At 42.5% G+C, this 24,593-nt stretch overlaps 1 protein-coding gene across 2 annotated transcripts in view; it reads left to right on the top strand.

The window, feature by feature from the left end:
* The window catches only part of SLC38A1 (solute carrier family 38 member 1), a 42,554-nt gene that overhangs the window by 6,397 nt on the left and 11,564 nt on the right, over positions 1–24,593 (top strand). For both annotated transcript variants that reach the window (XR_009418461.1, XM_059471739.1), the window contains exons 2-11: positions 2,356–2,568; positions 10,307–10,382; positions 10,952–11,067; positions 15,986–16,059; positions 17,751–17,843; positions 18,157–18,238; positions 19,400–19,482; positions 20,381–20,439; positions 21,156–21,275; positions 23,474–23,553. Coding sequence is in view for 1 of the 2 variants with exons in the window: in XM_059471739.1 (XP_059327722.1) it covers positions 2,450–2,568; positions 10,307–10,382; positions 10,952–11,067; positions 15,986–16,059; positions 17,751–17,843; positions 18,157–18,238; positions 19,400–19,482; positions 20,381–20,439; positions 21,156–21,275; positions 23,474–23,553 (902 nt within the window). In the remaining variant the exon portion in view is untranslated. The remainder of the gene's footprint in view (positions 1–2,355; positions 2,569–10,306; positions 10,383–10,951; positions 11,068–15,985; positions 16,060–17,750; positions 17,844–18,156; positions 18,239–19,399; positions 19,483–20,380; positions 20,440–21,155; positions 21,276–23,473; positions 23,554–24,593) is intronic.

Here is a 24,593-nt window from a genome sequence, read left to right as displayed (position 1 = left end):
CCAGAGATGGGGCATCCACAACTTCTCTGGGCAACCTGTTCCAGTGCCTCACCACCCTCACAGTGAAGAATTTCTTTCTAATATCTAACTTAAACCTGTCCTCTTTCAGTTTAAAGCAATTCCCCCTTGTCCTATCACTACATGCCCTCGAAGAGTCTTCATTCAATTAGTTTTCTGTAGAAGCAGGGTTTTGATTGAAACAGACAAAGCTTGTCACTTTTGTGCTGCAAAGATTCCTTGGGAATGAAGCGGGGAGCTGTGTTGCTGCCAGTCTGGTGCTGCAGTGTTTCAGGGACAGAGGGGCAGAGGGCGAAGCTGGAGCCACACGTCAGTGAGCTGTGCAGCCGCTCTCCAGTGCGCTGCTTACCTCACACAGCTGCTAATTTCAGCACCTGCTTTTGAGACACTTAATGGGGAATTTATTAAGCACAGGCAATGTCAAGGCAGTTCTGAAAATCCTCCTGGGCATCATGATGCATAACGGTGCCCAAAGGAAAAGCTTCTCTGCTTGAATCTCAGCTGAACCTTTATACAGGCTTTAAAATGCCAGGGGACCCAGATCCTGGTACAGAGGTTGCCTGGTCTCTTAAGAAATTGTTTATTTTAGGAACTCACGGTCACAAGAAACTTCAGAATTCAGTGGGGGGGTTGGTCCTTGCCACCTCAGCAGTTGCTGTCTCCTGTGGCTTTATCCTTTTATAAAAAGACTGTGCTTCTCTTCCAAAATAGGTAGACTATTACATCCCTGCAGCCTCTGGGAAGACTGTTCCAGAATGCTAAAACCACCCTCTGCTTGCCAGTCTGCCTTTATTTATCAGCAGCCTAAATCAAATTTTTTTTTTTTTTTAGATATTTTATTGTGCCAACATTTGAATACCTGAGCAGTTTTCTCCTGCTATCTGTAGTGGAAATCTCTTTTGCAGAGGAGTTGAAAAGTACCCAGCTCACACACCCCAAAATCTACCCTTGCACCAGGCAGTGTTTGCCGCTATAATCACATGCCTAGCTGCTCCTTCAGTTGAAGAGAAGGGATCCTGCTGTTAGCCTCGAGGATAGCCTTTAAACTTGGCACCTGAACTTTGGACAGGATGGGCTCTTGAGGAATTGAAAATGGCATTTCTGAGAAAGAATTTACAGGGAAAAAGCTGCTCATTTGCAAAGCTATCTTCCGTGTGGTGGGGATGTGGTATAAAACAGAAGTACTGGCTTCTGTAAACCTAATTTGAAACAGGCAGATGTCATAACTGAACAAGTGAACTACATCCTCCTGTCTCGCCCTGCAGGAGCCTGGGGATGTTCATGCCTCTGGTTGCATGCTGTTCAATGGCTTTGAGGTAGCCCTGAGAATTTAAAATATCGCCAAATTAATCTGGTGTCTGAGGGTTCACCACGTACCCCAGGCTGAATAGTTGTTTGGCAATACTGCAGGAAATTCATTCACAAAATGAGAATTGAGAGAGCTGTGGTGCAGGAGCTTGTTTGTGAGTAACTTGCTGTTGCCTCACTACCACGCTGGAGTTGTAGCTCAGCCGAGGGTGGTTGGGCTCCGGAAAATATTGGTCTTTCAGTTGCTTTGCATTGCTGATGAGGAAGTATGTCACTGTAGCAGGCTTCTCTGATCTGCCTTTGGTGCTCCTCTCTGTGCTTTTATGGAACACATCTATCTGAAGAGACATCACCTGGTCTCTAGATAGTAACTGCTTGACACAAGGTATACATTGCTCTTTCTTTCTGTGATACATCAGCTTAGAGATTTTGGTTTTTTCTGTTTCTCTCCTTGTTCGTAACAAGTTTAACCATCCAAAAATTTGAACAAAGCGTCCACTGCACCTGTGCTTTCCCAAAAATCCTTAACAAGTTGGAATACATGTGCTAGTAGCACAGAGTACCGGGATTACTCTATCCCTCTTTGTATCCCACTTAGCATCAGCATGGACATGTATTTTATATTTTTAAGTAAGAATGGAGAGCATAGAGAGGACAAACACCAGATATTGAATTGGGACAGACTTGGACAAGCAAATAGTTTTTATTCCTTAATTTGAGGTTAATCTTTTTTCCTGAAACAAACAGGCTGGGCTTGCTCACAAGTTTAAAAAAAATTACTGTCTTCAGCAATAGATTGCAGGAAAGGGTAAATTTATAAGGTTAGTGAGCTTGATCTCATTAAGACATACAAGGTTACTATTGTTCAGCCATGTATTTAGATAATAACCTGAGGTCCATCTAACAGTACAAAATTGGTTGGTATGGATGTCCCTCCCATGCAGGTTTCACTGGTTTCTCCTGGTGATGTTTGATATTGCCTGCTGATTTTGGTATACATCTTGGGTTTTTTCCTTTTGTTTGATTTAGGTTGCGGACACTGTGGCTCCAGTTTACTCACAAGATACCAACCAAACACTAGTATTTGAAGATCCACTTGGATAGGTGCAGCTCCTCACCCAGCATGCCTTTCAAAGCTGGATTAGAACTGACCGAATTGCAGAATATGACTGTCCCTGAAGATGATAACATCAGCAATGATTCAAATGATTTCACAGAGGTGGAAAATGGCCAGATAAATAGGTGAGTATTTTTCCACTGACGTTGCCTCTGCTAAGAAACACACTGTTTAAAAACAGCATTCTAATTTTCAGTATATATCTTGAATTATTCATTACCAAGTCATGCTCCATTTGAAGATGTAATTTGAATTTCATACGTAACATCTGTTGGGCATAGGCTGCAATAGCAGATAAAGCAAACAGAGTAGCAATTTATTCATCATTTTGAATCTTTCAAATTAGTCTAATAAAATTCATAAACATATAATGCAGCAAAACGCCAAAATTTTTAGATGTCTGCTTCCACACAGCAAAGAAGTAATAACAATATGATGGCATAATTTTGGAGAAGTCTCTTAGTTGATTTTTCATCTCTGGTATGACAATTTTAGCTTGTCTGGCCACCTCCATGTATCCAAGCTTCTGGGGAGTTACAGCTGGTGTGGTTGGCAGCAATTGTAGTTCCAGTCTGTGTTTGCAATTTGACAAGATAAACTGGGCAGCGGTTTGCTCCCTTGAGGCAGAGGTGGCAAGAAGATGGTAAAACTGTGTCTTACACCTAACTCGGATCAAGGTTAAAAAAATGCATCAATATTGGTGAAAATTATTAGTTGCAATTATTATCAATACAATTATTAGGCTGTTGGCTTTTTCTATAAGCTTACAGTCATTTCTGAAGAGCTGCCTTTTCTCCAGAGAGCAGTTCTCCAGCCCTTCCTGCCAGCCTCCAACAGGTGCTGAGCCATCCAGTTTACAGCAAAAACCTGCTGACAGACCCTGTTTGTATTTTGTGAGCTGTAAAATAGGAAGCTCTGTTTTGATCAAACTTCCTGTTCAAATATTGCAAACCAAGGTGGAGCACAGGGCCAGTCAGTGCCTGCGTAGGGATCCAGCCCTGCTGGGAAGGCTGTGCCAGCACATTGTTGTGGTCCCTTCTGCGGGGCTGCCACCACCTGTTTTATGATCTTTAAAATCTCCTTCTCTTGCCTTTTCTTCCTGTTGGCAACATCCTCTCCAGCTACGTGAGAAACTCACTTTCTAGCGTTAAAATGAAATTCAGAGCTGTTTTTTCCCATGCGAGGTTAGAGTCAGTTGTGAGACTTACAACTGCATGGGTGGACAAGGAATCCTGGTGGCAGGTGTGGGAATAAGCACCCAGCATTGTCCACACCATTCAAGCAGCACAAGCAGCAGGGGTGGTGGCGGGGTGGGGGCAGGAGGGTGCCAGCCCCGGCGAGGGGAAGTCCTGGGGCCGGCACCGGCAGGGCGGGTGGTGCTGCGACCGCAGCGCAGCTGCGCTGATGAAGATTAGAGCTGGTCAGGAATTTTCTGATGCAACTGCTTTGATGGAAAGTGCCAAAATGAAACACAAACCGCTTCTGTTAAAAAAAAAAAAAAAAAAGAAAAAGAAAAAAGGCAAAAGAAAGAGAAAAAGCCCTCCAAGTTTGCCAAAACAAAACAGTTCCAGTATGAACCTGCTTGCTTTCCTGCTGGTTCATGTTGTAAGGAGAGGAGCTATGGGGCTGACAGTGGTAAATTCACTCCCCGGAGGCTGTTGAGGATTTACATCCTTGAGACAAGGAGTGGCTATACTGGGCTGGCTGTGCCTCCCCAGCACTTTGGCTGATGCCATCAGTAACTGTTATGGGGAAAATCCCTGCTGGCACTTCATTGTCAGTGAATGTTTATGGAGGGTGGGGAAGGAGCGTGCTGTATGTGCCTGGTCCTCTGTGGTCACCATGTGCTCTGGAGTTAGGGCATAGTAAGTGTGGCAAGAGCTGGGCTGGATCCAGACTGCCTGCAAAAGGAAGAAGAAAAGTGGAGTGATGAAAGAGGGTCAGAAACTCAGAGGCAGAATTTCTGATTACTGTTCTGGCTCTTAGGGCAGGTTAACATATTTCACAATTTTCTATTCCTTTCTGGAGAACTTGCTTCCTCTGCAGAAGAGGATCTATCATTTGTCTATAGGATATAGCATATTATGGTTCTCTTAGTCCTCTGCCCAGGCACTCATGGGACAGCTACTTGCATCCCATGCATGACTATTTTGCCCTGTATATCCCAGTTTGTTCATGTCCCCCTCCATGTCCAAACCAAGAGTTTCAAGGCAGCTGGCACTGACCAGAGTTTCCAGTGCAGCAGCACAGTGGCACCAGGGCAGCCTGCCAGCATGCCCTGGGGCTGAGGCTGTCCCTGAGCCCCCCACAGCTGCAAGCACCTCCATGCCATCCTGTGTGACGAGCAAGCAGGCATATCCTGCTCTGCACCCGTGCATCCTGAAAGGATGTGGTTAGTCCCTTCCTATAGCTATTTTGGCAGACACCTTTTTTTCCATGGAGTAAGAGGTTAACAGGCACAGGGAGCAACACGTTTTGTGCTGCCTGGCACGTGATGTGAGGCCTTGTAAAATGCCCAAGTCCATCAAAATCAGTGGGACTTTTTCTGTTGATTTCACTTGAGCTTTAGATTAGATCTCTAATTTTCAACCAACTCACTTTTTTTATTGTTTCAACCTGTTTGATTTTACACTCTGTATTTAATTTAATTTTTTTTTTTCTCTCAGGACGTAGTTTTTCAAGCTCAATGTAGAGCAACTTTTTAAGGGTCTTTTGGAGATGGTACACCAGGCACAAGCTGATTCCAAAGCTGGCTGTAAACTCCAAATATTTCCTAATCTTGGAAAAGAGTCCTATATGTTCCTTTGACTTTCCTGCCTCTTCTGGGCCTAAATATATGTAGGGAGGGGATGTTGATTTGAAGAGGCTGTACTACTAAGAGGGCTTTTTCTTTGTATGCAGATGTTGAATGGGAATGTCTTCTGAAAATGTCAGTTCAGAGATTTGCATGAAACCCAGACACGGATTTTGTGACTTTTAACAATGTCTCCTGGCTAAAAACCTTGCCCTCTCTGCACATAATTGTGAATCAGTATTTAGATAAACTACTCCGTGACTATAACTATGACACTGCTCTCAAGAAGCTGATGTCTGAGTGCCTGGCTTGGTTTACAGCTGCTAGTAAGTTATCAGCACCCCTTGTTCAGTTAACAAGGTTGTTAGTAGGTATGCTAAGATCTGGTCCAAGTTTCATAGTGTAAGACAGATCAAGCTTTCCTCTGCATTTCTTGTTCATGCCTGCCCTGGAAATCCTTGCCACTGCTCAAGTTAGCATGCAGTTTAAGAAGCTGCCTAAGGATAGAGTTCTGTCATCTTGGCAAAACTAGCTTTCCCTAACAAATGTTTAAGGCATTATAAAATACCATTTTAATTTAATTATGTTTAAACGTATCTGAGATGGCTAAATGGTTTTTGGCTAACTCTGCTTAGCCAAAGTGGTTAGCTTGGGGGTATCACCTTAATCAAACATTTCTCATTGAAGTCCTTAAATAAATTAAATTTGGAAACCATAGTTAAACATCATCCTTTTTAAACCACTTTATCAATAAGGCTAAGTTTCTACTTTGCACTAAATCAAACCAGGAAAATAATTAGATTAAGATATTCTTTCCAGGCCAGCTGTGAGGCTTCATGCATCACAAGGATGAGCTCATTGTATCTTGGCCAGGATACTTCACTAATGTATCAGAAAAGTTCTGCATAGTGTGTTCATGCTCAGCTATGATACAGGAAACACAACAGGAAAGCAGAAATATGTAAGAGGAGGTTATGTCTTTCAGTGATGGGTAAAGCATCATTTGAAATGAAGACAACAAACAGTGCAAATGGATTTCATGCTTGTCAGGGAGTCTCAAGGCTTTGATGGCGCAGACAGTCCTACAGTGCATTGCCACAGCACCTCTCACAGTTGGCCTCTGCTCCTTGGGAGGGCTGGGAGAGGCGGTGTAACCAGGCGTTTCACTTAATTTGTGTCATATTCGTAAAGGTCAGAAATGCAGCATTCTGTGACAATGAATGGCTTGTTTTCTAAGCACGTCCATTAAGCAGAGCAGATGCATGGCACAGTTTAACTAGAAATTCCGGTACTCCAGCATATATTTCCTTTCATATGCTCTAAGGGAGAAAAATCACCCTGAAATAAAAAAAAAAAACTTTATAAAAAGCAATAACTTGATAAAAATTTTTTCTGCTGAATTCATTGGATTACCTTCCACTGTAGGTTTTTTTTTTTCCTTTTCATTTTATTTCATTTAAGATCAGTAATATTTTTCATTTGTGGAAAACTTGTCTGGCATAAAGTCTGGCCACACCAAGCGTTGTCCCAAGGCAGACCTCTGCCCTGGACCTGCAGGTTAAGTTGCCTGCAACAGCAAATGCAGCACAGGCAGAGCCCAGCTGTCCTGGGTCTGGGAAGTCCCCCATAAGAAAGCTGGGCTCAGTGCTATGTCCCTCATTGTTTGGAGTCCCAGTACCCTCATCCCCATGTCTGACTCTGCCCTTCTGTACACATCACACAGAAAAATGGAAAAATGTGCAGTTTGATGTGGGGTGGATGAGGAGCCTAGCTGGGCAACAAGCCTACTCCATTTTTACCCTAGAGCTAGCTCAGAAGAAAGTACTTTGGATCAATTTATCAAATCAGACTAGTTCTCTCAAAGTTGCATCCAGAAGGAAATAACATGTTTGTTGGCTGTGGAAGATACCAACTTTGCAGAAGCTGTTTATTCTGTCAGAAGTATTCTAATGGAAAGTCCTGTGGTCACTTTTATATTCAAGCAATGTTACACAAGTGTTGTCTTTATCCTGTATTCGTTTTTTAACAATAATTTTCATGGAAGTTTAATACCAGAAGACAATAATAACAGTGTGCACAAATTTGTTATTTTTGTAATTATTAAGGGGGAGCTGGCTGCAGGGGGATGAGCAGAACTGGGGGGAGCAGACTAGTGACTTCTATCATAACTCGACAAAATCTAAAATGACATATGATCTCCATAAAGGACAGAAGAAGGCAAAGTCTGCAGATGTTCCCAGCAGCAGTTACAAATCCAAAAGAGACAAAACTTTTCTCTGTGCTCCTGCCTGTAAAAATTGCCTGCAGGGTGTTTCGAGAGAGAGCTGGAATGTCTTTTTCAAGCTGTTCACACTCTGCTGCCTGTGTTCAAGAGATGGACTTTAACAGACATGAAAGAGAAAAAGCACATGCTCTGAATCAGGTTGAGATTTTATTCCACAAGGATGAAATACCTATAAGGTGAGCTTTGGAAAGCTAATTTCAGATCAGTCTGTCTTAGAAGTGGTTGCTTCTCAATTCATAAAATGGTGAGGGAGGTTCAGCCATCAATTCCAACTGTGTTAGAGCTGGTAAATCTGACATCATATCTATATTTTTCAGCAAATTAGTTGCTGAAGTTAGTATTTAAAAAATACAGGAGAAGCCTATAGTTCTTTTTTATTGATTTAAAGGAAGTCAAAGCAGACCAATGGGCAGGAGGCAAAATTGTGAAACCCCAGCTAAAATACTAATTACATTTTGCCATCTATGCCTGGATTTAAGGCATAAACACAAAATGTTGAAGACACAAGGCCCAGTGTGTCAGCTGTGGAAGGCAAGTCAGCAGCATTTTAGCTGCATGATTTTGGCATAGCCTTAGAAGCTGTGCTAGCATACATATCAGCAGTAATTAGGCCACAACTGGGGCAGTAGGGAAGTTTGCTCAAGCTCTGTCTTTACAAGTTCACAGATTTATTACCAGCCTGAATACTGCTGGATGTATTGAGATGATGCAAAGTTTTGAGTCACAGTTTGCACTATACATCCCTGGCCAGTAGATGTTTCCCACTGTGGGAAAGGACCAGCAGTGCTGCTGTTTGTGTTCAGTGTTGTTTGTCTGCTTCAATTTAAGAAGAGCCAGCTTAATGTAGCTACAGCTAAAATGGGCTCTGACACTTGGTGACAGCCCCTGGTTAGGTATGTGACGTGTACCATGGCTGAGGCATTAGCCAGCGCAGACTAAGAACCATCTGTGGATTAGCAAAGATGCCAGGGACTTAATTGTGCATAAACCTTCAAAAGATGAAAAGCTGAAAGAATGCTTTATACAAACTAACATGTTTGCTGAAGAGAAGGTCTGTGAGAAAGTAACAGCACATCCAGATCAGAAGTGTCGTAAATCTCAAGGATGCCAACACTGCCACAGGGGGACAGTAAGTTCCTAAATGTGGATACATCAAGGACACAGAGCAAACAAAGGGTGAAGAGAAAGAAGAGCTGTTTATTCTATGTTTCCCTGCACAGAAGTGTTTAATTTTGCAGTATGATGAATTCAGCATTGAGTTTTGAAAGACACTTAGATGAAAATCCAGTAGCCCAGAGCAGTGTACCAGCAGAGCAGGTTGCCTGCTTCAGGACTGTTCAGTCAGCAGTGGCATGTGTGTCACATCTTCCTCCTCTTAACTCCAGCCATACCAACCCTGTGTGGCAGTGTCCTGGGGTGTCTTTATGATGCTTGTATCCCCATTTGTCTGTTTAGCCCAGAAATAACTTTTGCATCTTTAAGACTGGTTCTGAGAGAGAAGAGGGGGAGAGAAGAAGTGTGCAGTTTGTTGTCAGAAACTACACTTGCTCCCCTGCATCTTTCCCCTGGACTGTGTTGTCTGCAGATGAACAGATGGCAAGACAGAGCTCTCCTTTGCTTTTAGCCAGTTTTTAGCTCTCTGAGGCAGAGAAGTTCCCTGGACTGTGGTTTTTCTTTTTCTTGGACCTGTTTAAACCTGCTCTGGACTGAGCACCCAGAGGAGCACCAGCAGCTCACACCTGTGGCCCCTCGGGGCCTGGCCTGGCCTGCGACATATCCTGCCAAAGAGGGATTGCTAACAGACTGGGGGAGCTGAGCTACAGCCCACAAAAAGGACTTTCTGAGTTTGTCATCTCTTCAGATTGGCAAGAAGTTTTATTGTTTAATATTGTTCATTTTCTGTGCTGGTAAATGCTTTGTCTGTTAAATAAACGATTTTTCCACTTTCCTCCAAGGAAATCTTTTCCTGAACCGGTTGGGGGAGGGCCCACTTGAATTTGCTTTCTAGAGGCACCCCTTTGGAGGTTTTCTCCCAAATTTGCCCTAAACCAGGACAGGCAGCTTAAGGTTTCAGTAGCAATGTAGGGTTTTGCAGTGTCACCTGACAGTGAGGAGACAGTGACATCTTTTAGGGATCCTTGGCAGAATGATGATGGCAGTAATTCATAGTTATGATTAAAGATGTATTTTTTAGCAGGATGTTATGATTAGTGTAGCACAGAATTTATTATTAGAATGGCACAGGATTTCAACAAGCAGAATCAATGCAGTGCAATCTGTAAGTAGCATAATACAGAATTTAGAGTACAATTTGGCTTACAGTTTCTAGTCAACTGGATGCTCAGCACATAGGGTCAGATCTTAATCCATGGTTTCTTGTATCAGTACACAAACATAATCTTGACTCAAAAATCATGTAAAAGAATATGAGCCTCTCCCATAATCCTTGGAGGATGCAGAGGACAGGGGTTTGTCTCTGGCCAGTAGCACCTGCAGTCCCTAGTTCCCCACTTAGGACTTGTAACTGCTTGATTTTATCCTCAGTGCCCAGGATGCTGTTATTCTTTCCTCTTCTGTGGAGGGTCATCACCACTGCCTGCTGGGCCACGTGCCTGGGACCTTCCAGCCTGGCAAGGCAGGAAGTAATTGAGCTGGTGCCCAGGAGTCTTGAGGTTGATAGGGAGGGGAAGAAGTCTGTTTGGTTTCTTCTTGTACTTGCTTCACAGGACCTTGTGTTCATATTTTCTAAGCACTTGCTGGAAATAAATCCTCTGACTTCTTTCAGCAAGTTTATTTCGGATCGAGAAAGCAGAAGAAGTCTCACAAACAGCCACCTCGAGAAGAAGAAATGTGATGAATATGTAAGTCTCTCTCACTGCTCTGTTCCCTGTCAAAAGGAGCTGCATGTTGTGTATATGAAAGGCCTTTAGACATTGTTTTCAAAAGTGCTGGGCAGACACAACTATAACTGAATTCAATTTCCAGTAGGAACTGCCTGGGATCGGCACTTAAACAAAACCCCAAAACAAAACCCCCGAGCATACTGGTTGGGTTGAGGCAAGGGAATCCCTCTGGCTTCTGTTGGGCAGGAAGCTGTGGTGGTTCCTTATGGCTTTGCCATATATGAATTACACATCCAGGATGTTTCTCAGGTGTAGTGGAAGATGGGGTTTAAAACTGAAAGTGCAGTATGAGCTGTGTGTTGCCTGTGCCATTTAGGGCAGTTTACAAAACCTATTGGGCAGCGAGCAGCGTAGCTGTGACAGAGTTCAGTGATGCTTTCTCCTCTTTCAAACAATTTTTATTAAATCCTTTTCATAGCAGTAGTTACTTACATCTGGTACATCACAAAACATGGGGTTTGAAGCAGGGGTGCATTTCCCTGCTCTGTTCCAAGCTGTTGCTGACACATCTGTCTTTATTTCTCCAGATCCCAGGAACTACTTCACTGGGAATGTCTGTTTTCAACCTTAGCAATGCAATTATGGGCAGTGGGATTTTGGGTCTTGCTTTTGCCTTGGCCAACACAGGAATTCTCCTTTTTCTGTAAGTATTCATGTGGTGAGTAGCTGATCTCCATGGAATTTCACTGTGTTTAAAGAATGCATGCACTGCCAGCAAGTGGAGGGATTTATAGTCCATGTGTAATCAACTACAGCATTCAAGCCTGAAAATATTAGTTACAAGTTTCAGACATCTTTTTTTCAGTCACATGCTTTTGTGGAAAAAAACACTCCTTGTAGTGCTAGAGAAAATTAGGTCCATGTTATTTACTACAGACCTAGACAGGGATTTTTCCTGTGCTCTGCAAGCTACATAGACATCAAAAATATTCTATAGTAATAGTTGCAGTGAGTTAGCACCTAGTTCTTACTTTTGTCACAAGATTTCCAGAGCTTTCTTCAAAGCATGGTGCGATAAACACTTTTTAAAAACCAAGAATAGTTATTTCCTTTATATGTTACATACAATATTTTTGTCTCACTCCCACAGTTTCTTTAATGAGAGTCCTTGAAAGCCAACATAAATATAGCCAAGATTTTAGTATAGAAAAGAACTGAGGTAGACTATTTAAGTCCAGGAAAAAAAAGAGGCTTTTTATAAAGGAGAATTTCATAGTTAAAAATGAAACAGTGCCATTGAATGACGAAGACAGTGTTATTCTGGATCTCAGTATGAGATGCTTCATTTTGAAAAGTGATTGTTAAGAAATCAGTTGGGAATTGTGTGCAGATTTCAATGATAAATGTTCATTGAGGAAGGAAATACAATAATTTACATTATTTGAGAACAATTCAACATAGTTATTGAGTTTACAGATTGCTCTAAAGAGATGTCATTTCTTGAATGTCAAATCTAAAAATATAGAACTTTTGCCATTTCTTAGGATTTTGGGAAATAAATAATTTGAGCCCTGCACAAAGCAGAGTAGATGGCCAAAGGGGCACATATAGCCATCTGCTCTGGAGTTTTGTGCCAGGATAGCTAGATCCATGCTGCTAGCTTCGAGTTTGCTGTGGCTGGGTAAAATCTAGGAGTAATCAAAGGAGTTAATCTATTTACTTTAAGAGTGTAGAAGGTCTCATTATTGTGCTGTCACTAAGCTAGGCTGGACTGTAATTTTACATCTTTCGTTAGCAAAGTGACAAAGTTTATTTTATTTTTGCTGCTTTTTTACCTAGTGCTCTAACCTGCGTGTAATATTCCACCCATGCTCCATCCCTGAGAGTACAAACTGGTGGTTGCAATAACTGCTGTTGATGCCTTAGGCCTCTGTTTTTAGGTAGTCCTGAAAAGGCATCGCTGTAAGGAGAGAAAAAGAAGTTGCATATTTTCAGGCTTGTCACCTGATACAGGCTGATTAACAGGCTCTCGGCAGAGGAGCAGCCTCAATTTGTCCTTACTGCTTTAGTTTTTTATAATCCCATCCTTTTCTCATTCTTTCAGCAGTTTTTATGAGAGTTAGGTGACATGTGTTTGTTCTAAATGATGTAAAAATGCAGTTTCTTTTAAGTGACATAGATCAGACAGGTGATCTGAACACCAGAGAAACTTTTAGCAAGGTGTATTGACGACTCAAGTAGTGAGTGTGTAGATCTGTACCAACACGTTGTACAAAAAACTGCCAAACATGAATGTGGAGGTCTCATTCAGTAAATGACAGCATTGATCTCCATAGAATTAACTGTGTGTATTTAAAAGTGGATAATAGTTTTTGTTAGCTTTATGATGCCTTTAGATCTGTTGGCCTTGAGATAGAGCAGCCAGCTGAGATCAAAGGCAGTAAGTTAGCAGGACCTTCCTGAGCAGGCTAGTAGAGCTTCCCTCTTTGAAGCCTGGAGATGCAGGATCCTAACCTGGTGTCCATAGTTAGGCTTGAAAGTTGAACTGCTTTAAATGTTCTGCCCTCATGCCATAATCTCAGCATTAAACCTTTAGTTAATTAGTGATAGATTTTTTCTTACATGCTAAATCAGTTCATTTTTCCCATAAGTGTATAGTTCTGCTGTCATTGTCACAGGTAGATCATTTCTGCTTTGCAGGTGATTAGAGTTCTAACAATATTGTCACTACTTTTTGCACATAAGAAAGATCTTAAATTCACTGCTTTTGAGTAGCACAGTTCTGGAAAGGTTCTAGGTTGCTTTATCTAGTATTGGCATGCACCATCGCTGAAAATTCTGCAGATGCAGAAAAATGAAGGGAGCATTTTCAACTCTAACAAAGCAGACCCAGCCTGATTTCCACTCTCACAAGTTTTGGGCTCCTGCAGTGTGAAGTGTGTACTGCCATGAACATCTGGATCAATTCAGATCTGATATCCTAAGCAAAAGACGTGCAAAATAAACATGGCAATGACACATCTTATTTGCTTAACAGTGCCATAACAAAGCATTATACTTTCTAGCAAAAATTACTGCGGGTGGGAGCTCAGAGGAACTTCATCCCAGTGTTATTGATAACTGTTGCCTAGACCAAAAGACAGCATCATTTCCAGTATGCAAAAGGAGAGAAAACTTTGCTGTAGAAAGATAACAGAAAAAGTTTGGAAAACTAGAGATGAGCTGGACTACCTGGGGATGGCAGGAGCAGTTATTGTTGCTTGTGGTTTCCTGGAGAGCCAGGACCAAAGTCATGGATCACGTTGCAGAGAAATATGGACTGGCCAAGCACCAGGTGGTTTCAACCTGCATTTAACACAGCACTGTATGTGATCTGAAACACCTTGCTGAGGCAGAGGGGCTTGTTAGATTGGGAATAGTATGAGACTACAGCTGAAGTCTCACGTTGCAGCCACTTCTGCTGGGTGTGTCTGGAAGGGGCCAGGAAGCTGCAGTGTAACTCCTGCAGTGTTTCAGGGAAAGCTGGCACACTTGCAGGGAGGCTGTAGGAGAGCAAACCCTCTGCTCTTCCATCCTCTGCATCTTTTGAGGGTTCAGAACTGCTCAGTGAAATAATTCTTATGACTGCATAATCCTCACAGGTGTTCTAGCCCCAAAGCCTGGGACTCCACAGAGGGGAGGGACAGCACAGGTTTCAGTTTACCTGGTAAATGTGGCATCTGGGAGAAGACAGCAGAAGGCATCAGAGAAGCACTTTGTTCTTCCCAACACTGTATCAGTCCCCTAGCCTAAACTGTTTATTCTTTTGGGGGAAGGTAACTTTTGTATCTGCTGTTGGCTTCCGTAGCTACCAGCACTTCTTTGAAAGCAGACAAAATAAAAAGTAGAGGAATGCTTTTGAGACTGCAGTGCAAGCTCTCCTGCTTCTGTTTTGAATTTGTGCAGAGCGAGTGGCATGGACATTTTCATTCCTTTCCAAGGGGTGGTTCTGGCACGAATATTCCTGTCCATACCACAGTCCTAGGACAAACAAGTTTTTCATACAGTGCTAATGAAAATGCCAAGTGTCTGTAGAAACCCTATGGGGAGCTAAGGACAACAGATCAGATAAATACCTGGCTGCTTGGGAGTGTTATTTTTACCACTGCAAAGGCTCCATGAGCTCAGTGCCTGAAAAACAGAAGCTTTTAATATTAAGGCAGACTGGATGCTGGCATGCATAGCTGTGGCCGTTTGGGGCTGGGAGTGAGTCAGCCCTGCAGCAGAGCCCTGGGGCCGAGCGCCGTGCCTGTAGGCAGACAGGGGCGGAACGGCTCGGCAGGGAACGCGGGCAGCAGCAGGGCTTAGCAAATCCATAAAAAATGGACCAGAGTGACCTCAGCTAGTACAATCTTCCTTTCCTTCTCCACCTTCTCAAGGAGAAACACCCTTAGGGCTGTACAAAGAGTGTGTTGTTATTGTCAGCCATCATTCTTTGCTGGCGAAAGGACAGTTCCTCCTATCACCTCTTTATGTTTCTCCCTGTTCCCCTGGCCCCAAGAAACTAGTTGGTCATCATTTGGCACGAAAGTATTTCCAGTGTAAACTAATAAAAAAGTGGGGGAGGAGGTTTCTCATTCAGTTCTTTCTATGTATTCCTGTGAAAAAGATGTGTTGCTGCCTATCTATGGCAGCAGTTTGTTTTCTCTTGAATTTTAATTGTGTTTTCCTCAGTGTCCGGAGGGTAGTTGTCATAATAAAGGGAGGGATTGCCAACGGATTGTCTGAATGCTCTTAACACACATCATGAAAACATCATCAGGTCTTTGTGTGTCAGAGTGTTGGAGGGGAAGGCACACATGGTGCTTGGATTAAAGACATTGAGCAATGAGAAAATGTGCTTTTATGCACTTGGCCCCTGGCACTGACTAATTATCATTTGTGCCAGCAAGTTCCCTACACAAACAGTTTGGTCATTACTTCCTGCAATTCTTCTGTGTGAAGTTAAATTATGGATCATGTCAGACCAGGACTGACATCAGTGAGGCAACATGAATCTCTACCTGGACAAAGCAGCAGCCTTTGGCTGCAGCCTTTATTCCCAAGGGAAGCCCATCTAGCCTTAACTCCCCCATCTTCCTCCTCCTCGGGCACTGTGAGGTACATAAAAAGCCATTTGGGCACCCCTTTGGTAGCATATGAAACATGTCCTGGGAAAAGATGCTTCTATTTGGTATGGAAGTCCTTAAATTAAAGACTTTGCTTTAAATTTTCACTCTGCTTCCAGAAAATAAAAAAGTGCATTGGAATGGATTTTGAGTGAAATACCTGGTTTGTCTGTGCTCTGATAAATCTTCATTCCTCTCTGATAAAACATCTTTATTCTTGCTTTTTTCAATATGAGGAGATGTAACTCTGCAGCTCTGCTAAGTCTTATTTGGTTGTATACCTCTACATGCAGAGCACTCTACCTCCGTGGTGGAATTGCAAGCAGGATGTGAATCACATGTATTTTAGGGCTTATTGCATTGTCAGGAGAATAAAAAATTATCTCAGAGTCCATAGGAACGTGACCTGACATGAAATATTGCAATGTCAGACCTTATCTCATATGGTAAACTTTATTTTCTGTTCTTTTTTAGGCTGCTTTTGGTTTCGGTCACGCTGCTGTCTATTTATTCAATACATCTCCTGTTGGTGTGTTCAAAGGAAACAGGTAATTTAAGATGCTACACCATTCAGTAGAATGTAAAAATCAAGAGGTGACAAGTGTTCAAATGAGGGCAGGTGCTTTGTGTAAGATGGGGATTTTCTATGACCTTGCTGACACAATAGGAAGGCCTGATACACTTTGAGTCAGAAGCCTAGAATTAACAAGAATTTGAAGAATTTATGGAATGGCAATGGAGAACAACATCACTCTAAAGAGAAATACTTGTGACAAAGAATGAATTCTGCTGCCCAGAAATGTTATCTTCACGTGAAAGAAATGTTTCACTGAAGAAATGTTATCTTCAGTGAGCTAGAAGGAACAGCTCATATAGTTTCTTTGCATTGCAAATTAAATATAATGTATCTTTGCCTATGGTGAAACTTACCTGAAAACACAGTTTTTCCTTAGTGGTTAGTGTGAAACTCCTGATTATCTTTGTGGTGGAGTTTTCTTAGAATAAAATAAAAGGGAACAGTTCCTTCACAGAGAGAAGTGTAACTGTAACACAGATACACTATCTCAACACAGAAATTAGAAGTTGCCTACAGTATTATGTCAAATGACACTGTGTTCTGAAGTCCAATAGCCTCTTTCCTTGTTAACAATGTCTAAATGTTAACAATGTTTCCTTGTTAACAATGTCATATTTAAAAAATAATCTGTGCATAAGAATACTTTAATATTTAAATATGCAATTTGGACATACACGATTACTGTTATAATATGTATAATGTCAGCAACTGCCTATTTCAGATAGGTACATCTTCCTCAATGTGGATACATTTGTGTCCCATTACACCCAAAATCTAAGTCCTCTTTTCTATGTTGCTGGTACATTTAAGCTCAGACTTACTTTTTACGCAAACTTTAAAGCAGAAATGTCAGTAAGGTAATATAGACAAAACCAGATAATTGGATAATTTTAAAAATGTATCCCAAAAATAATCTGCCCAGTATTTCTCTTTCTGTTCCTATGTCTCTCACCATCTTCACAATGCCCACTACTCTTTTTTATCAGCCTACATCACAGACAAGTAAAAAAAAAAAAATTAACATAAACACAAACCAATTAATGGAGGAGTTTCACAAGCTTGACAGATATTTGGAAAGAAATTTTAGTTATCTTTTACATCTTTGCCTGCTTTACCAAAAACATACAACACTGAGAATTCACAAGTTGAGGCTTTGTCATTAGAAGCCATAAATGATCCTCTAAACCAGTGGCTGTCCTCATCTGATCATTGAGTCAAGGCAAGCAGAACTGCAGAATGGCAGTAGTGTGTGTCCAGGCTGCCTGGGCTGACTTGTGGATCCTGCTGGGCTGAGTTTCTTCTGGAGAGGAGCCTTTCTACATTATTCTCATTGCAAGTGAAAAACTTAATATGCTGGGATGAGGATACCAGGACTTAACATGTCACTCGGAGTATAGACGGACTCATTAAAAGTGTGTAAACCTCTCTTTAGGAGCTTCCATTTCAGAAGTGACTGGTAGCCAACAACAGCATTTTTAGAAGTCAGGAAAATATACCTACATAATTTTCAGCCCTAGAAATTACAAGGGAGCTCTCTATTTACCTGCAAATGGCAGGTTTGGCTGTATAGATAGGTACTTGGCTGAAAAGGAATCGTAAATGCTTTGACTCAACAGCTTTCAGTAGTGTGTTTGTTACCTTTCTCCTCTTCTTCTCATGCAGGCTGCATGGTGTATGAAAAGCTTGGTGAGCAGATCTTTGGTACCCCAGGGAAAATGATTGTCTTTGGATCTACATCTCTTCAGAATATTGGAGGTAAAGGAAATAAGGAATATTGAAAAACAAAGGCCAGGAATATCTCAATAATTTTACAGCTGCAAACAAGTCAGGTTCCTTCTCTCCATGACATCCAAGGACATTCATGGTCTTCAATATAGTTGTGGCTATAATTTTGCATGCAGCCCTTTAAAAATACTGCATTACTGAATGATCAGTGATTTACAGTCAGTCATAGTTTGGGGTCTTCTATCATCAGATACCGATGTGGGAAAAGGTTAAGGATGCTTCACGGTACTTGTTCCACAAACTATTTTATCCATTTTCTAAAATTATCTTCTTCTACCTCCAGCAATGTTGAGCTATCTCTTCATAGTCAAAAATGAGCTGCCTTCTGCCATAAAGTTCCTAATGGGAAAAGAAGAAACTTTTTCGTAAGTTGAATTAGTTCTGTTACTTAGACTGTAGAATTTGACATTGTACAGTAAATTTTAAGCAGATGTTTATAAAAGCTCTGAAGTATTGGATACCCTTTAGGTTTGTCAAAGTAGATTTTCACAGGAATATCTCAGGGAGTTAATAAAAGACAAGATAAATTTGGGAAGGAGACAATGGATAGAGAATGAAACTTTAGTTGCCCTTTTTGCACAACAGGTTTTCATGAAGAATTTTGTTATATACAAAACTCTGATAAGAGAATCCAATATTTTACAGTGTTAGGCAACACTTGAAATATTGGGAACAATGCAAGTTAAAGATATTATGTGTTTCCATAAATTCTCAGTCTCTTACATTATTTTGCCCCTGAAACAATGTCCACAGAGTGAAATTCTTTGCTACTAGCATATGACCATTGCAGAATATTTATATAAACAAGATTTCTGCCCCTTATCTCTCTTTGGCATTTGCCAGCTACTTTAGTAGAGGGGTAGCATTTTTTTATACCAGTTAATACCCCTTGCACTGGATTATATGGCGTGCTGCAGTGTAGGAGAGGGTTGTAGAGATTCCATTCTTAGGCTTTCCTACTGTACTGGACCAAGCAATGGAAATAGGCCATACAGAACATCACTAACACTGCCCCTTCTCCTCTTTCTTTCTTTACAGTAGGATGCAAAGCACTTTGGTAGAGGAGATGCAGACTTGGGCTAGCTAGTGCCTGCCAGCCTGCTGGAGCCTGTTTTGCTGCTCCAGTCATGTGCCTGGGTGGTTTGGCAAATGACTCATGGTGGCCCCCCAGCCCCACTGTGCTCTCTGGCCCTCTGTGTGATCTTTCATTGTCGTGGCAGAGTGGCTTGTGTCAGGTTACAGAGCTGGTGGTTCTGCCTCTCAGACCCACGCACGGATCTCCATGGTAGGGTGATACTTTGGTGACTCTGGAAATCTGCCCTACCTGAGTCAGAGCAGTGCCATGGATACCTAATGAGTCTGCAAAGCCAAGATGTGATCCTTTCTGTCCTTTATTAGAAACGTGTAGGGTAAGGAGACCAAAGATAGTTCTGTAAGTACAGCAATCAAACAGGATGACTGAGTGAGGAAAACCAGAAAATGTTTAGGATGTGCTCATGGTATGGTTTTTTTAATGTTTTATACAGGGAATGGTACGTGGATGGGCGGATTCTTGTTGTTGCAGTGACGCTGTGTATAATCCTCCCTTTATGTCTCCTGAAGAACTTAGGTAAGATGAAAATGCCATCATGAGAATCAAAAAGGGGAACCCAAATATTTTGCCACTGATGGCCAAACTGACAATTCAACTATAATAAGAAAAATATGCTCTCATTGCTATCTAAGTAGCCTCCCTGATCCAGAAATAATCTGTGTTCTGAGCATTTTGAAACAAGTAGGCCTAAATTATCACAGTGATTGAGCTCAGTATTAACCAGCTTTATCCACACAATTGTAGAAATTGATTTTACAAATTATAGTTAAGAGGGTCTTAATTTCATAAGGTAATTCAATTTTATGTGCGGCCTATAAAAGCATGTTCACAACTGGTGAGATTACAAAAAATGTTACTTTTCTATCTGCATGAAAATTTTTACTGGTGAGGTTAATTGGAAGTATTGGACTTTGAAGTAAGATATGTACAGAGAATTGCATTTTCAGATGTGTTTGAATCCACCTGCAATGTCAATAGGTACACAGTGTATTTTTTAAAAACCATCCTGGTAACATTTGGCACCAAAGTCCATTTGGGATCTTCTTTTTTGAGACTCAGCTGACATGACTTAGGGAACCTGAGTCATATTCAGACTGCAATTGCACACTTTCAGGTTTTTTTCAATTCTCACAGCCTCTTTTAAAGTAAAGTTAGTTAAACTGTGGTAAAGGTGACCCTGAGGAAGTCACAACAGGTCACGGCAAGGCTTAGGCTTGCCCAAAAGCTGGGAGACTTGAAAGACTTTGGGAGACTCCCACACCAACAGGACATGCTTTTGTCCTGCCCAGAAGTTCACAGCACATATTAAATGTTTAATACATTTGAATTTTTCATGCAGAAGCAAAAAGCAGTAAAAACCAAGATAAGACTAATAAAATTATTCTGTATGAGACTTCCTCTTAATTTCTTTCAGGATACCTTGGCTATACCAGTGGATTTTCATTAAGCTGCATGGTATTTTTCCTGGTAGTGGTAAGTTCAGCTTGCTTTCTTTGTTGGATGAATCACTTGGAATCAGGATTGTTAAGGTGTCGGCAATGAAGAGACTGGAAAAGTCCAATGTCAACCAAGCACCTTGTTCACCATTAAACTATGTCCTCAAGTGAAATATCTACTTGTGTGTTTTTGAACACTTTTAGGGATAGTGACTCCACCAGTTCCCTGGGCAGTCTTTCCAATGCTTCACAACCATTTCCATTAAAAAAAAAATAATTCTTAATGTCCAGTTTGAATGCCCCTTAGTGCAACTTAAGGTCATTTCCTCTCATCCTGTCACTTGTTACCTGGAAGAAAAGGCTGAGCTCCACCTGGCTACAGCCTCCTATCAAGCAATTGTAGAGAGTAATAAGGTCCCTGCTCAGCCTCTTTTTCTCCAGGCTGAACATCCCCAGCTTCCTCAGCAGTTCCTCTTATGGCTCACTCTTGGCCCTTCACCAGCTGTGTTGCCCTTCTCTGGATATGCTGTGGCACCTCAATGTCCTTCTTGTAGTGAGAGGCCCAGAACTGGAAACAGCACTCAAGGAAAAGCCTCACCAGTGCTGAGTACAGGGTAATGATCACTTCCCTAGTCCTGCTGGCCACACTATTGCTGATGCAGCTCAGGATGCCCACAATTCCACTGATATTTAAATTCCAATTTGCTTTTCATTATTATTTTAGCAATTAGCTGTCTTCTCCTCTTATTCTAGGTTATTTACAAGAAGTTTCAAATTCCCTGTGATGGACAAGGGCTAAATGCAACATCATCTATCCTATCAAATAGCTCAGAACATACGTGTAAGCCAAAGTATGTTATCTTTAATTCCAAGGTATGTTTCTTTTTATAATACTTACTTTTAATTCACATAATATATGCACCTACACCCCATATTCTTATTCTGATCAGCACCACAAAGGGCCTGATTCTCCATGGTTCCACTTGTGACCCAGTGGTTAATGCACAGCAGGCGTCCTTGCCCAGCCTTGCAGAGATGCCATGGTGAATGTGGCTCCTTGCAGTCTTGTCCTGCCCTGGCATAGAGGTGTTAAGGCTACGAGCCCAAGCTACCACTGGACAATAACTGCTCTCTTCAGGAGATTTTTCCTTTCCACTGCTGCTCACTATCCGTGCTGCAACTGTGCCTTTAGGCTGTTGCTCAGTAGAGGCTGAGTAGGTCGCCTCTCCATCCAAAGCCCAAAACCTCTGTCCTGCACCCAAACCACTTCTTTGTAACAGGGTACACATTTCTGTAGCCATGCGGTGAACTGGATTGTGAAAAGGATATGGTTGAAAGTTAATCCAGCAAAAATTTGGTTGCTTTTCAGCTGGATGCTTCCCTCCATCACCACACAGCTGCAGAAAAAGTTGGTCTTAGAGAATATGAGAGGGCAGCTGTCTCTACCTGCAGGAGGATGGCTCCTGTCAGCTGTGCTGGGATGCAGTGTTCCCAGTGAAACAGCACTTTATCCACCAGGACGTGGTCCTCAGGGCCTTAGTCGCTTTCATAGGGAATGCACATTTATAGCAGAGGTGTGCAAAATGTATTTTTTTTAAATTTAACCCACCAGCTTCAGTTGAAGAAGCCAGGTGAAGCACTTTTCTTTGGCTGGGGGTAACCATCACCCCAGATCCATCATGATGAACCAAGAATTAGTTACCTTGTTGTGCCATGGCAACGTAGGTGTAAGTATATTTCTGTAAACTTTGAAGGGTAGTCTTCTTCTTCAGTGAGTGTCAGCATTTGCCTCAGAGCCAATGGAGGCACCTCGGAAGGATTGGTCCATCTGAATTAGGAGCTGAACTCCAGAGGCTTGTCCTCTGGGCCAACAATTTGCCAGTCTTTTTAGCAGCTTCAGTGTGTGAGAGGAGAGACAGGACTGTTTCACAGAACAGAAGGACAACTGAGGTTGGCAGAGACCTGGAAATCACCTGGTCAAACCTCTGTGCTGAGGTAAGGCCACCTAGCACGATGTCCAGGCAACTTCTGAATGTCCCTACAGATGGAGACACCACAACTGTACTGTGCTGTGAGTGAGGGAGAGGTGGCAAAGGCCTGGGCAAGGAAAGACCTCCGGAGAGCAACCAGCACATTTACTGAATTTGTCAGGCCTGGGGTGCACCATAGGATGTCTTGTGTGGGAAGGGGATGCCTGTGACCAGCACAAGCAGATCTCAGAGGGCAGGACAGAGCTGCATGTAGAATAGACTCATGTTGTCCTTAGAGGAGGACCTATAATTACCTATAATTTCAGGTATGTGACCTCTGCTCATACCTGTTCCCTCAGGAGAATGGAAGTGCCTGAGCACTGATACCATTTTTGAAGTTTGGCTGAGGACTGAAACCCACCCAAGCTGTTAGTGGAGAAGGGGCTGAGGTCCCACTTGGAGGCCTTCTGCCCTTTCTGGTGACATAATGGTCTTTCTCTTTCCCCAAGAAAAAGCATGCTCCCTCCACAGCTCTCCTGGTCCTTTTGTTGGCCTGTGAAATTAAGGGATTCAGTCTGGTACCTTGAAATATCCATTTCTTTGTAAGTTCTGCATTCCTGTTCTCTTTTCTTACAGTCTGGATACGGGCTTCCTCTTCAGGACTTCAGCCTTAGCCCCATGGGCGCGCACCCCTCTCCATGCCAAGGCAGGGTAGCGTAGCCGTGACCCACCATACGTCCCTTTCACGCGTGACACTGACACTGTGCTAGTGACGGTGGCAGTAGCTGGGCAGGCAGACCCATCCCAGGGGGCAAAGGCAGCAGCAGCGTGGCAAAGCCAGCTCTGTGCTCTGTGAGCACAGTCAGCGCTGCGCTGATGCCACCAAGGCAAGACTTTGTCCTCCTGTTGAAAGCGCCCTGGTTTCCCCATTTTGTTAAACACATGCTAAGGGACAGGTCTTCTGCCTTCTCAGAAAGGCTCTCTGTTTGTTTGAAGAGTCCAGAGAGCTTGGAGCTGAGGTAGTTGAACATGGAACATTTCTTCAGACCACTGGGGAAAATACTTCTTCTTAACTTATTTTCTGAAATTCTCTCTGAACAGACCGTGTACGCTTTGCCCACCATTGCTTTTGCATTTGTGTGCCACCCATCAGTCCTCCCGATTTACAGCGAACTTAAAGAGTAAGCCTTTTTCTATTTTTTTTAAACAGTTTATTGTTTTGACCCGTTTTACATGGAAAGTGTTAGCACAGAGGTGCTCTGAGTCATTTGTACCACTCAGAGGTGTGCTTTAGTAACACTCATCAAGCATGGCTGTCAGCTAGGAAATCTGGCCTCCAGGCATGCTGTGCCCCTGGAGCAGGGGTGAGGGAGGTGGAGAATAAAGCAATACTTGGGAGTTTTCCCTGGAAATACACAGCAGCCTGGGGAGAGCCAAGTTCTGCCAGTTGATATTTGGCACAGGAGAGGCGTGTGTTCCGCTAACAGTGTTTGTTCCACAGCATTAGTGCAACCAAAAGTCTGTTGCAGTACCAGGAAACTAAAAGTGCTTTCAGCCTTACTGATACTAAAAGACCTTTGTTGGTACTGCTGTCTCACTGACACCTCCAGCTGGGATGGATGGGCTGTGGGGAGCTGGAGACCAGCTCTGCTGAGACACTGCTGACAGCCCTGGGCAGCTGCAGTGGGGTCCTGGGCCATGGGGGAGCCCCAGGGAGAGGTCAGGGTCTGTCAGACCCATGACTGCCCTCAGACGCTTGCTGGGTGCTTTAAATTTCAAGTCACTTGAGCAGGTTCCCAGGTACCTGTTAGGGCAACCTTGTGTGGATTTAAAAGTCTGAGCTCAGGTACTGGAGTGTTCATACTTCAGAATAAATATCTGAAGATTAAATGTTTACACTTAACCTATTTTACAGGTCAGCATAAATCCAGTATTTTCTGCACATGGGGACACAGATATTTCTCTGCAGTCATTCAGAACATTTTGGGGGTTTTTTCTCTCTGAATAATTTTATACTTCCTTCATTTTGACCTTTTAATTAAATTACCAAAGTGTTTCAGGGTCATCCTGTCTCCACATGGCTTCACTGTTTAAGCAGGTACAGACATGGAGCAGACCCACAGGTCACACCCACTGTTTTTTCACTTAAGCCCCAAGAAGGGTCCTTTTCCCCAGTCCTTTTCTTCCTTGTGCAGCTGTCAGCGAGTTACTGTTTTAAATG

This window comes from Ammospiza nelsoni, chromosome 5 (genome assembly GCF_027579445.1).
Source record: "Ammospiza nelsoni isolate bAmmNel1 chromosome 5, bAmmNel1.pri, whole genome shotgun sequence".
NCBI lineage: Eukaryota > Metazoa > Chordata > Aves > Passeriformes > Passerellidae > Ammospiza > Ammospiza nelsoni.
The sequence above is the reverse complement of the archived record's forward strand: the minus strand, read 5'-3'. Positions and strand labels throughout refer to the sequence as shown.